The following is a 14,147-nucleotide window of genomic DNA, read 5'->3' as shown; positions in this document are numbered from 1 at the left end:
TGTACTACACAGGGCATCTGTGTATATATGGACGAGATGAAGACAATACAAACACTTAAGATAGAATTCAAAACCTTTATTACAAAAATAAGTTACACTCACCTCATTTTACAGTATAAAACAATTTATTTGCTGGAATGCAAAAACATTGTTGGCCACCAACAATCGATTAAAACTGCTCACATCTTTTCAAAAGGTTGCAATGTTACGGCTTCATTGAGAGGGAGTTAACTGTGTACAAAACCGGGTCACTGGATCGCTCACCTGCTGCCTATATATATATATATATGAAATATAAACCCAGGCCGCAGTGTCCCTTTTTCTACAAAGTTTATCTGCTGGCCAACGAAATTCATGATTGATTAAAAAAACCTACATAATCCTATACTGTTCTTCAGAAAGCTGAACCGGTTCCATAGAAAAACGGACACTGCGAGGCTCGAGATACGCAGCGGCTGCGTTTGTGATGTTAAGCCAATAGAAAAGTAACATTTTATTCCAAACTATCATACACCCAGTAACTACAGAATCTGAAAAAGCGCCTGAGGCGGCTAATTCAGTTAAAAAGAGTTGAATAAGAGCAGGGTTTGTTTCGGCTCATCACATGAGATTCACATGCATGTCCAGTTTGACTGTTGACTGCAATTGTGGAGCAGCAGAGGATCGACTATATTACATGAAGTGCCGCTGCCCTCGTGCATATTTCATAAGAAACAAGCCCTGCTCCTATGCTTTAAGCGTCTCTATTTACAGTACAGGCAGGGTAGTTGATTCCTCTCTACTTGAGGTAGTTAACCGACCCTTAAAAGACAAGTTCTCAAAGAACCGCGCTCTGGAATGCCTGACTTTCCCACGTCAGGTGGTTACACCAAAACCTGCAGAAGGTCTCTAGCCAAACGTTTAAGGTTAACAAAGATATTCTCACGAAAAACTATACATCAGCATCATCACGCTCCTCCGAGCCACTTCAAACCCAGGAGAGAAAACAAAACAAAAAAAGGTCCAAATAAAAGTGCAACACATTCGACGTTATGGGAGTCTTGAGAATCTGAACTTCAATTTCCAAAATGTGGGCATGGACACACTCCTTGTGTAAAAACTGCAAGTCCAAGTTGGTGACTGTTGAGTTTTTCTGCATCGTCAGAAGTGGCAGTATATAGGAGATATGCTTGAATAAAGGCTGGAATATCATTGGACCATTGAGACGACTTTAACCTTATAAACACTGTAGAGTCCGGTGTAACCCCATACAACAAGTCAGTCTTCATACTACCTGGTCAGGACCAGCCTCGACCCCTTTCCCCTGCCAAAACAAAACACACATGTTAGCAGATGAAGAATTAGACAGAATCTTCAACAACATGAGATTAGAATCCTAAAAAATCTGATTACGGTTAAGTTAATTTTTATAGAGAAACATTACCATTATAAGCACAGACCTTTAGCACAATATTTAGGGTTTGCAGTCCCATTTTCTTCAATAACACTTACATTTGCTAGGTCGATATAAATTCATATTAATGATACATTTACATTGACCCCTATAGCACATCAATAAATGTGTAATAGTCCTAGAATTAGCAATTGAAAACATTTTTCAAATCATGAACGTGTATGGGTTCTCATGTCATTTTGATTGTGTTATTGACATTGAGCAGTCCGTGTTACTGATGTATGTGACAGGTGAGTGTTCAAAGAGGAGCTTCTGGTTGATCAGCTCCATCTGCTGTACAGGACTGAGATTAGTTTACATCTGGAGTGAACAGGCACTCCAGATGACATGAACTTCCGTAAATCAATTTAAAGTGATTCAAACAGCCACGTGAATCAATTCATTGTCAAACGTCTCAAGATTTCTAAGATTCACAGTACAAATGACAGTTTTGTCTTAGAGAGTCTTATTCAGTCAGGAAGGACAAAATGAACGAGACTGTGACGAATGAAAGAAAAGTGCAAACCTTTGGTCCGTTTCGCTCGCATGGTGCCTTGCATACGTAAGCAATGTGAAAAAGGGAAAAACAAAACGCCAGAACATGTATGTTGAGAGATAAAGGGGAAAGAATTTTGTTTTGTTTTTTTAAGAAGCTGAGGATCTAAGCCTACAGAGTCTAAAACCTCCTGCCAACACTCCAAGAATGCTCCACCCACACATCACGTACCACTCGACATCGCTGCTGGATGCCACCTCTAGAGCCACGCCCACCTCGTCCGGATCCCGGACCACCACGCTGAGAGAATCCAGCCCGTCCCCTCGCCATGCCGGAGCCCCGGCCCCTAGACAGCGTGGGCCCGCGAGCTCCTCTGCTGCCCGTTCCTCTAAAGTGAGCTTGAAAGTCTTCATAGCCGTAGTATGGATCTTCGTAGCCTCCTCTGTAGTTGTGATAGTCGTAGCCGTAGTAGTCGTAATAATCCCTGTAGCTGTAATAGTCGTTAGGGTAGGAATAAGATGCTCTCACACCTCGTCCTCTGCCTCGTGATGAAGGCTGCACTTGTGGCGGCCCGTAATAATAATAATCATCATACCTGCAGGAAACAGATGTGATCAGACATAAAGACAGAAACACCATTCTGTTTCAGGTAAAAAAACCTGGAAGGGTCTTACATTTGAGTTTTAGCAGCTTGTCTCTGGGCCTTCCGTTCTTTCCTCTTCTGATCAGGTGGCTTAGCAAAGACTATTTCGATTTGTTCTCCTTCCAGATCCTTCCCGTGCATTTCAGCTAAAGCCTATTTGAAAACCACAAGTTTGATTAAAAGCGTGCATCAAACAGCAACAACATCCTCAGAGCAGAGATGAGACAGTCACCTTAACCGCACTGTCACGCTCCTCGAAATGAATAAAGGCGTAATCTTTGAGCTTCTTAACCCTCTCCAGTTTGCCAAATGGACAGAACGTTTTCTCCAGATGTTCTTCTGTTACTGTGCTCGCCAGGTTTCTTACAAAAAGGACTTTCACCTAAAAATATAACACAAACCATGAATATAATTATTGGACCGTACGCAATGCAAGGGTTTTGAATCTTCCGGGACACAAATGTTACTGGTGAATTCAAGCATCATGTTACCTTTGCCATGACCTCAGGATCAGGGTCTTCGATAGGGTCGGCCCACTCAACAGTCACTACGTTCCCCCAGACCTTCACCTTGCCACTCATTAAGCGACGGCGTGCCTGGGCGGCTGTTTTGTGATCTTCATACTCTAAGAAGCAGAAGCCTCGATTCTTCTTCTTGTCATCGGGCTGATGATACAGGATGACATCATTCAAACCCTCTGTGGAGATAGAGCACACTGTTATTCACTGAACAAACTAAGTTTAGCCAGGATTTCATCCTCTAACAAAGACACTTACCGGTAACTTTGGCAAACTCTTCCACTATCTGCTCTTTAGTTTTGCTCTTGGGAATGGAGCCCACAAACAGGCGATTATTGGCAACAGAGATGCAAACACCGATGTGTTTACCGGGCCGAATCTCATTGTTGTTACACTGCAAGAAACAATCCAAATCACAGACTGAATTTCTTTTATTTCCCGTACACTGAGAGACCCTCACTTACGAGTTTGACGGCCTCCTGCGCGGCTTCTTTAGTGCAAAATGTGACAAAAGCGTATCCTCTGTTCAGCCCGCTGAGGGGGTCCATCATCAGACGCAGGTCCCAGATGGGTCCGGCTTTCTCAAAGAGAGGAACCAGCTCGTCTTCAAAGAGATCTCTCGGGATCTTTCCTACAAATATCTGTCAATGTGAACCACAAGAAACTGATTTTATTAGCGAATCGCAGCAAAAAAGCCAATAAGACCCTTAATGAAATGTCGAGGGGTGTGTATTTTCTGAAGCACTAACCTCAGTGCCGACAGTGGGCTGAACTCCAGCGTGTGATGATCCTGGAGGCGGTCCACCATACTTCCGCTGACCTGTCGTCACATCAAGTGTATAGCCTGTTCTCTCAAGCAACGCCTGGTGTCATAAGTTAAAAAAGTGAGCATCTTTTAAAAAGAAAAACCCTTTCATAACATTTCATCTCTAGAAAACATTAGCACAACTTCAACAATCATAAATGTGAACAAACTGCACGATTGCTTGTTTTAATTGTATACCAACAAAATGAAACAAATCGTCTGCAATAACCTTTTAATTGTCAGGCTAGAAAACTGAACTTTTTACTCAGCTCTCCATTTAGCCATTTAAGCAGAAGCTTTCATCCAAAGCGAATCAAAAAATTAAGGAAAACAATGAAGTGATTCATCATAAATAAAGCTCTATAATGCAAAAACATTATTTTATGAAACCATGATCTAGCTGCTAGTAGAGGAGAAATATTCAATTCTGGTTTTTACTACTTTGGTGCACTTTAAGCAAACTAGTAAGTTCATTTTGTGCAAAATACATTGTGCAAATTTTAAATTCCGAATGAGCATACAGAAGGACAGATGGAGTGAATGACAGACAGAAATGATAAACTGATTAAAATGGTCAGCATCGTTAAAAGACAGACTTACTTTGATTTTGGCCTCATCAGGTCCTTTATTGGAATCTGACACTTTGGTGCCCTGTTTCTCTCTCTGTCTGTATGTCTTCATCACTCCACACAGAAAGGCACTTTTATTCTGTTCAGAACAGAGACAGAGGTGAGACGTACTCAAGAAGAAAACCAACAGTAAAATTCACTTATGTAATCTTGAACCCATTTTTTACATTATGCGTATGTCCCGTCCAGCATTAAAGGGATACTTCAATGAATGTTCACCCAAAAATAAATTCTGTTTTTATTTACTCTCAATCAAATTGTTCCAAACCTGAATCCATTTCTTTGTTCCGCTGAACACAAAGGACGATATTTGGAAGAATGTCAGTAATCAAACAGATCTCTGCCTCAATTTACTCCCATAGGAAATATTTTATGGCAGTAAATATGGGAAGAGATCTGTTTAACTGACACTTCCAAAATGTCTTCGTTTGTGTTCAGCAAACACAAAGAAATTGATACAGGTTTGGAACAACTTGAGGGCGAGTAAAGGATGACAGAATGCTCATTTTTGGGGTGAACTGTCCCTTTAAATACCTGATCTGTAAAAAACGTACATGCTCTCAACTGTTCAGCAAATGAATTCAACAATAAGAGACAAGTATAAAACTGTCCACAAATCAAATGATTGAACAGAACATTCAGTCTTTGCCTCTGTGCAAGTAGAGATTGTCAAACACACCTGAACATGTGACAGGTCGCTGTCTTTAAACTGCAGGAGAACCTGCAGCGCGCCTTCTTCATTAAACTCTTTCAGAGCTTCAATCGCCCGATCGTCCAGATCGTTGTGTGACACCAAACCTGCACAAAACAATGAGTTTATACATCATAACAATACTAAATATCCTACTAAAATCATCCCTGGACCACAATCAATGATGTCAGAAACATTTTGACGACACAGAAATGTTGAGACTTGAGCGTCGGTCTTTTATTAACACAGTGCAGTTATGTTACACATTAATTGGCCGTCCAAAAACCAGTGAAGTGTCTTAGATCTTAAAAACAATCTCAGCACTACAAAAGAAAAAATATTTATTTCAATATTCAATATGGAACTATTCAAGATGAATAAAGTACTAAGGTTATCCAGCCATAAGATATGAACGACACATTAAATAGTTCCCACCTGTTTAGTCACTTCAGATATAACTGAACACATATGTGACTCTACATCGTAAGCACGCGAACATTTGTTAAAACGGTCAAAGTGGTCTACAGAGTTACAGTGAGTTCATAAAGATAAAAATGATATTCCATCCTGCAGCGCTACTTCCCACCTTTCCTCTATGTAAACTCACACTAGATGGATGGTTTCGACATTTGCGTGCGCGTCATTCGCGTCCACAGCGCCTCACGTACTAGTGTTTACGCAGCTGCCAGCAAGGGAGTTGAGAGGGATCTGTTGAACAGCAGCGGACTGCACCACAAGTATAGTCCCCATTATGTTATTTAAATACATTCAAAGGAAAACTTCTTCAGAAACAGATCCTCCGTCTCTTACATATGTGCAATGTAATGTACACAGGTATAAGACATGATGTGTTTATGTAGTTTAAACGGGTTCGGTCAGTGGAGGAAGATGGATTGACAGAGTGATAAGATCACCACCTCTGCTCACACCAGAACTATGCAAAATGCACATAAAGAAAACAACAACAACTCTTTAGTAAAAGCCAAGCCTGTCAATAAAAAGCATATTTTTGTGCAATTACTGCCTGTCAGTTCAGTTGACAAAACTTTATGCAGTGTTTACATATCCAGCAACAGTACCTCTGATAGACAACTTTAAAGACCATTTTCTTAATGTTTTGATTTTTTTGGACCGTCAGATTTTTTAAATGGTTGTATCAAATATTGTGCAATGGAAAGGTTTTTATTCGGCTTTGAGATGATGTTAAAATCTCCATTTCTAAAAATTGGCTCTTAAGAGATACTTCAACTAAAAGTCTTTGTATAAATGTGTTTGTTCTGATGAACACAAAGCAAGATATTTGGAAGAATGCTCATGGCAAGACAGATTTTGACTACCATAGTAGAAAAAAATACTTTAGCATTTTCTCCTGTTGAACACAAAGGACATTTTGAAGAATGAAGGAAAGCAAACAGTTCTGGGGGACTTTTGACTATCATTATAAGCCTTCTTCCAAATATCTGTGTTTATCAGAACAAAGAAACAAACAGATTTGGAACAACTCCAAGGTGAGTAAATCATTTTGGGGCGAATTATCCCTTGGTTTTGATTTTTTTTTTACATTTTAACATACAGTCATACACTTTCGCAAAATCATGAGCACAAATCACAAATCAAGAGTGTTACACAAAGAATGCTCACACTGAGTTTAAAAGAAGCTGTCGGTCAGTTTGACAGAATTCAGTCCTACTGTACTACAGAAAGACATTTACATTTTACGATCGACCACATACTTTTGACATCACTACACAGTTAAAACATCACTATTGCAAATAATTGTGTTTCCTCTGTCATTCTTTCTAAACATACATTCAAAAGAAAATGTTCTTCACAGATTCACAGGCAATTCATAGCCATTAAAAAACGGTTAACATAAATCAATACCCAGTTTTTGTAGAGCTTGAGGCTCGCAATATCAAGGTCATGGGTTCAAAGTCAATATGTACCTCGAATGAACTGCAGGTCATTTTGGATAAAAAAATGAACACCCTTAAGCTTAAAAACATGGAGAGGCACATCTTCTGAAAACACAACCTAATAAATAATAGTACTGTTACTCAGACTGATGTCAAAACACAGCAAATAAACATTTGATCTCAACACAAAACATAGTGCAGACGCTACACAACATCCCAAAGAAATATTCTTACCTGCCATGTAAATTTCATCTAGTTTAACAGCGACTTTTCTGGGTAAGCCCGCGTCTAATAACAGCTGGAAATGCTCTGAATGGGCGGGAGCAGGTGAAGGCTCCACCGGTTCATCCGTACCGTTCCCATTTATATGCTCTGTGGCCATGTCTCCGTAAATCTGTGAAGTTAAATTAATACAAAACAACAATGTTAAACAATAGCAAAAGATGTATAACAGCCTATGCATGCATTACATTCATCGAGTGTGTATGGAATACTTGTACTTTAGGAAGTGTGGGATATCACACGTCAGGACTATTTATGTGGGGGACCTTTTGAACATTCACATTACAGGACATAAATCACATTAATACTTAATGCAGGAAAATATATGACATTTCTCAAAACCCACATATACTAAAACATGTCAGGTTATTAATAAGAATAATTCCTGTCAAGAGGGCCATTGTGTCATGCACAGTGACAGTTATGGGTGATAAGATACCATTAGCACGGCAGTGAAGAGAAATGCAATGAATGGCTGTGGCCATAAACAATATACAATAACACAAAACATTTGAGACGCAATTGGTCTTTTATTACTGTACATCGGCTAACGTGTAGTCCACGTGTTCCTCAGGCCGCGCTACACACGCGCATGCGCGCTGCTCCCCATTTATACTGACGAGCATGTGCAGTTTATATCACATAAAAACCGAGTTTTATATGAAAACAATCCGTGTCTTAAATCCCTCATTTCACAAACCTCTCGGAAATAGCAACTTTACAGCATATTCCCATTTAGGACTTGAACCCTTTGTTTTCTGACCGGTTTTCACAAAACACCTGTGCATTCCCAAAATACTTGATTTTGTTTTCAAACGTAAGTTATTAGTCTGAATAACAGCACTTCGTGTCGTGCAGCTATGACGTTATGGTTTAATATTATGGGTTGTGTCTCTTTGTTATGTCAGTGTGACAAGGGCACACACACTAGGCCACAACACACGAGCTACGTGGACACTCCCGAGCTGTAATAAATCCCGTTTCCATCCCCTCGGATGAATGTTTAGAGCAGACCGGCTTCACTATCCACCCCAGACCGGGACAAACCAGCACTTTTGCCGTAAGTTTCCAATCTCGCGCGTTTGTGGTGTTAAGTTTGTTTGTTTAATAGCGTGCGCGAGAGTGTATTAGTGCTGAGGGGAGACGGATCCGTTGCGTTTGTCCAGCCAACACATCAGCGCCCCACATCAACACTTTTCACCGGTAAGTGCACAGAACGCGGACTAGCGAGAGTAAACGACGAATAAACGCGTTAGAGAGTCCCGGGTGCGCGTTTCGAGTCGAGCCGCGTGCGGGGAGCCGGCGTGAGGCGCGCGCGATCCCTCCACACTTTTGTTTGAAACCCGAAGAGGCGGGAGTTAACGAAAGCGTAAGAGAGGGTTCTCATACCTGTCAGTTTTTATCTCGGGTTAGGGTGGAATAAATCCAAAGGGAAACGTGTTGAGAGAGAAATAAAGTGGCCAGATCCCCGCCGTTTCTGCGGTCTCACTCCCGTCTACAGCGCTGATGCAAAATGGCGGCGAAACTCATGCCGCGAGAGTTTTTTCCGCTTCCGGTTGTACGGGGTTTCTCACGCGGTCATTGGAGGGGTCGCGTGACGTCATGCCGGCATCAAGCTGTTGAAGTTGTCGCGGGTGGATGCGGAATATCGCACAATATAACAGTGATATCAATAAGATTAATGTATAACAGCGATATCAATACATTTAAACGCGCTCGTGGTGTAGATTACGGTATAACAGCGATATCAATACATTTAAACGCGCTCGTGGTGTAGATTACGGTATAACAGCGATATCAATACATTTAAACGCGCTCGTGGTGTAGATTACGGTATAACAGCGATGTCAATACATTTAAACGCGCTCGTGGTGTAGATTACGGTATAACGGCGATATCAATACATTTAAACGCGCTCGTGGTGTAGATTACGGTATTACGGCGATGTCAATACATTTAAACGCGCTCGTGGTGTAGATTACGGTATAACGGCGATATCAATACATTTAAACGCGCTCGTGGTGTAGATTACGGTATAACAGCGATATCAATACATTTAAACGCGCTCGTGGTGTAGATTACGGTATAACAGCGATATCAATACATTTAAACGCGCTCGTGGTGTAGATTACGGTATAACAGCGATATCAATACATTTAAACGCGCTCGTGGTGTAGATTACGGTATAACAGCGATATCAATACATTTAAACGCGCTCGTGGTGTAGATTACGGTATAACAGCGATATCAATACATTTAAACGCGCTCGTGGTGTAGATTACGGTATAACAGCGATATCAATACATTTAAACGCGCTCGTGGTGTAGATTACGGTATAACAGCGATATCAATACATTTAAACGCGCTCGTGGTGTAGATTACGGTATAACAGCGATATCAATACATTTAAACGCGCTCGTGGTGTAGATTACGGTATAACAGCGATATCAATACATTTAAACGCGCTCGTGGTGTAGATTACGGTATAACAGCGATGTCAATACATTTAAACGCGCTCGTGGTGTAGATTACGGTATAACAGCGATGTCAATACATTTAAACGCGCTCGTGGTGTAGATTGCGGTATAACAGAGATGTCAATACATTTAAACGCGCTCGTGGTGTAGATTGCGGTATAACAGCGATGTCAATACATTTAAACGCGCTCGTGGTGTAGATTACGGTATAACAGCGATGTCAATACATTTAAACGCGCTCGTGGTGTAGATTACGGTATAACAGCGATATCAATACATTTAAACGCGCTCGTGGTGTAGATTACGGTATAACAGCGATATCAATACATTTAAACGCGCTCGTGGTGTAGATTACGGTATAACGGAGACATCAATACATTTAAACGCGCTCGTGGTGTAGATTACGGTATAACGGAGACATCAATACATTTAAACGCGCTCGTGGTGTAGATTACGGTATAACGGAGACATCAATACATTTAAACGCGCTCGTGGTGTAGATTACGGTATAACAGCGATATCAATACATTTAAACGCGCTCGTGGTGTAGATTACGGTATAACGGCGATATCAATACATTTAAACGCGCTCGTGGTGTAGATTACGGTATAACGGCGATATCAATACATTTAAACCCGCTCGTGGTGTAGATTACGGTATAACGGCGATATCAATACATTTAAACGCGCTCGTGGTGTAGATTACGGTATAACGGCGATATCAATACATTTAAACGCGCTCGTGGTGTAGATTACGGTATAACGGCGATATCAATACATTTAAACGCGCTCGTGGTGTAGATTACGGTATAACAGCGATATCAATACATTTAAACACGCTCGTGGTGTAGATTACGGTATAACAGCGATGTCAATACATTTAAACGCGCTCGTGGTGTAGATTACGGTATAACAGCGATATCAATACATTTAAACACGCTCGTGGTGTAGATTACGGTATAACAGCGATATCAATACATTTAAACACGCTCGTGGTGTAGATTACGGTATAACAGCGATGTCAATACATTTAAACGCGCTCGTGGTGTAGATTACGGTATAACAGCGATGTCAAGTATTCACAAAAGAGATGGGTTTAGTTATTTGACGGTTGTGAGAGATGTGGTTGACCGGACCGCATTGGGAAGAATGTTCCACCAGGAAGGAGTTGTGAAGGAGTGAGTGGGAAAGGGATTTAGTGCCCTTATGAGAAGGCATTACAAGGCGCCGCTGGTTTGCTGAACGCAGGGTTCTTGATGGGGTGTAGGAGTGCAGTAGGGTGTGAAAGTATGCCGGCGCAGATCCAGTGATAGTCCTGTAGGCAAACATCATTTGGCTTGAATCTGATCCGAGCTTCAACCGGTAGCCAGTGGAGAGAGATGAACAGGGGTGTCACATGAGCCCTTTTGGGCTGTTGGAAGATGAGGTGTGCTGCTGCATTCTGAACCAGCTGAAGTGGTTTAAAAAGCCTTTGCAGAAAGACCAGCGAGGAGAGCATTGCAGTAGTCCAACCTTGAGATTACCAGGGCCTGGAGGAAGGGTCTACCTTTTGAATGTTGAAGGCATATCGGCATGATCGCGTTGTCTTTGCAATGTGATCATTGAAGGACAGCTGTTCATCAAATGTGACTCCGAGGTTGCTGGCTGTTTTGGAAGAAGTTTTTTATTGCCAAGTTATAGAAAAAGTGAGCTGATCGGTAGAGATGAAGCCACCGTCTTCTCCTAAAATCTGATCAATAATCTGGAGTTTAATTTACTGATACTCAGGTCCGAAATCAGACGGTTAAACCCACTGATAACGTTCATAAAATTGACTATTATGTAAATATGTATACATTAACTAGCAAATATTGCATTTTATTTATATAACTTGTGTAAATATTTAATTGTTTATTTTGAATACTATTACAATAAAATAAAGCAATCATATTTCATATAATTTTGTGATGTTGTCATGTTCATTGTCAGTTGGTTCAGTTTTATTCAGAGTACTCATTTGGTTTGGTGTATTCACAATTTATCTCTGCACGGAGGATGATGGGTGATGTAGTCCAGGAGGGAAACCAGATAAACAGACAAGACTGTAACAGCGACAGGCCTATATAAGATTACTTTTCACCCTTTATTCATTTTAATTACAATTATGAACTTATTCATGTATCTTAAAGATTGTTGTTCACTTGGGTCTATTGTTTTTGTCTAATACAGTAAATGAGACGGTAACAGTCAAAATAAATAAAAAGTCAAAATGAGGTGAGAAGGATGTGAGAAGTGTTCCTGTATTACAGTCAGGGTTGGGAGGGTTTTTAACAGTGTATTCTGTTACTGTTACAAATGACTTGTTTCAAATGACTTAATTCATGTCACAATATGAAGGTAAATAAATGTGGACTACTTCACAGCCACGTGTGTAAATCATGAAAAAAAGCAATCTGATCTCAAATACTTACCATGAGGCTTCAAACATGTGACTGTGAATCTGATGTGATGAAATAATAAAGGACATACCCTAACTAGTTATTCATAATTATTTACATGTTAACTTCATGCTAGTGCTTGTTTATTTGAACATACTAATAAACACCTGAAAGTAAAACAAATCAAATGAAGCCTTTTATACAGAACAATGAGTTATTCAGAGTACTTTGATGTCAATGAACATCTATAAAAGGTGCATATCGCTCTGTCGCCCGAGCAGCTTTAGGACTCTCTGATCACTGCCTGGTTCATCTGCTACCAACTTACAGACAAAAACTTAAAACTGCTAAGCCAGAAATAAGGACTGTAAAGAGATGGACCAACGACTCAGAGCAGGTCTTACAAGCCTGTTTTGAATGCACTGACTGGAGTGTTTTTGAAGCTGCTGCCACCGATCTGGACGAGCTCACAGAAACTGTTACATCATACTTCAGTTTCTGTGAGGATTTATGCATCCCTACAAAGACTTATTTATCATTCAACAATCATAAACCATGGTTCACACCAAAACTCAGACAGCTGCGTCAGGTCAAAGAGGATGCCTACAGGAGCGGGGACAGGATCTGGTATAATCAGGCCAGAAACACTCTGACAAAGGAGATTGGGGTGGCTAAAAAGAGCTACGCCAAAAAGCTGGAAAACCAGTTTTCTGCCAACGACCCTGCATCAGTGTGGAAAGGCCTGAAAGACATTACCAACTACCAGACACCATCCCCTAGCATCGAGAGCAATAAACAGCTTGTTGAAGATTTAAATCACTTCTATTGTAGATTTGAGACCCTTGACCAGACACTTTACACCCACCCTGACCATCTCTATACACAGCCATCAACACCTCCAGCCATCCCCCTCTCCTCCCACCCTGCACTTCAGATCAGTGAGGATAACGTACGCCAGATCTTTAGAAAACAAAAGAGAAGGAAAGCACCAGGCCCAGACGGTGTTTCACCAGCCTGTCTGAAGACCTGCGCTGACCAGCTGGCCTCCATCTTCTCATTGATCTTCAACAGATCACTGGAGCTGTGCAAAGTCCCTTCGTGCTTTAAACGCTCCATCATCATCCCAATCCCAAAGAAACCAAAGATCACTGGACTCAATGACTACAGACCTGTGGCTTTAACATCTGTTGCCATGAAGTCATTTGAAAGACTGGTGTTGGCTTATTTGAAGGTCATCACTGACCCTTTGCTGGACCCCCTGCAGTTTGCCTACAGAGCAAACCGGTCTGTGGATGATGCAGTTAACATGGGACTGCATTACACCCTACAACATCTGGACAAACCAGGGACTTATGCGAGGATCTTGTTCGTGGACTTCAGTTCAGCCTTCAATACAATCATCACAATCATCCCCTGCTCCAGACCAAACTGACCCAGCTCTCTGTCCCTAGCTCTGTCTGTCAATGGATCACCAGCTTTCTGACAGACAGACAACAGTTAGTCAGAATGGGCAAAATCATGTCAGACAGCCGCGCCATCAGCACTGGTGCCCCACAGGGATGTGTTCTCTCCCCACTGCTCTTCTCCCTGTACACCAACGACTGCACCTCCAAAGACCCCTCCGTCAAGCTCCTGAAGTTTGCAGACGACACTACTGTTATCGGTCTCATCCGGAACGGTGACGAGTCTGCGTACAGACAGGAGGTGGAGCAGCTGGCTCTATGGTGCAGGTACAACAACCTGGAGCTGAACACGCTCAAAACAGTGGAGATGATAGTGGACTTTAGGAGAAATCCCCCTGCACTTCCCCCACTCACCATCATGAACAGCACTGTGATTGCA

The 14,147-nt window shown here is 41.4% G+C and overlaps 1 protein-coding gene across 3 annotated transcripts; it reads right to left on the bottom strand.

The window, feature by feature from the left end:
• Positions 1-61: 61 nt before the first annotated feature.
• On the bottom strand, positions 62-8,966 carry LOC306895619 (heterogeneous nuclear ribonucleoprotein Q-like). Of its 3 annotated transcripts, none has more exons than XR_013786803.1 (12): positions 8,802-8,966; positions 7,365-7,524; positions 5,203-5,321; positions 4,495-4,602; positions 3,839-3,952; positions 3,554-3,730; positions 3,348-3,483; positions 3,063-3,268; positions 2,804-2,953; positions 2,603-2,724; positions 1,959-2,523; positions 62-1,303 (listed from the first exon to the last, which is right to left on the bottom strand). XR_013786803.1 is itself a non-coding variant. In XM_079458993.1 (12 exons), exons 2-12 carry the CDS (start codon positions 7,510-7,512, stop codon positions 1,265-1,267), a joined length of 1,683 nt encoding a protein of 560 aa, XP_079315119.1. In that variant the 5' UTR covers positions 7,513-7,524; positions 8,802-8,966; the 3' UTR covers positions 62-1,264. The 3 variants fall into 3 exon arrangements, 2 of the variants coding, with proteins under 2 accessions (XP_079315119.1, XP_079315120.1); XM_079458993.1 differs by having other exon boundaries at positions 2,160-2,523; XM_079458994.1 differs by having other exon boundaries at positions 2,204-2,523.
• Positions 8,967-14,147: the final 5,181 nt, after the last annotated feature.

Source organism: Barbatula barbatula, assembly GCF_947034865.1.
Source record: "Barbatula barbatula genome assembly, chromosome: 6".
Taxonomy (NCBI): Eukaryota; Metazoa; Chordata; class Actinopteri; order Cypriniformes; family Nemacheilidae; genus Barbatula; species Barbatula barbatula.
This window is presented reverse-complemented; position numbering and strand designations above follow the sequence as displayed.

Coding starts and splice junctions, on each gene's coding strand:
- LOC306895619 (XM_079458993.1), bottom strand. CDS start 7,512: ATGGCCACAGAGCATATAAATGGGAACGGTACGGATGAACCGGTGGAG. Junction 4,603..5,202: donor GCGACCTGTCACATGTTCAG/GTGTGTTTGACA, acceptor TGTTCTGAACAG/AATAAAAGTGCCTTTCTGTG. Junction 3,731..3,838: donor AGCCCACTGTCGGCACTGAG/GTTAGTGCTTCA, acceptor TCACATTGACAG/ATATTTGTAGGAAAGATCCC.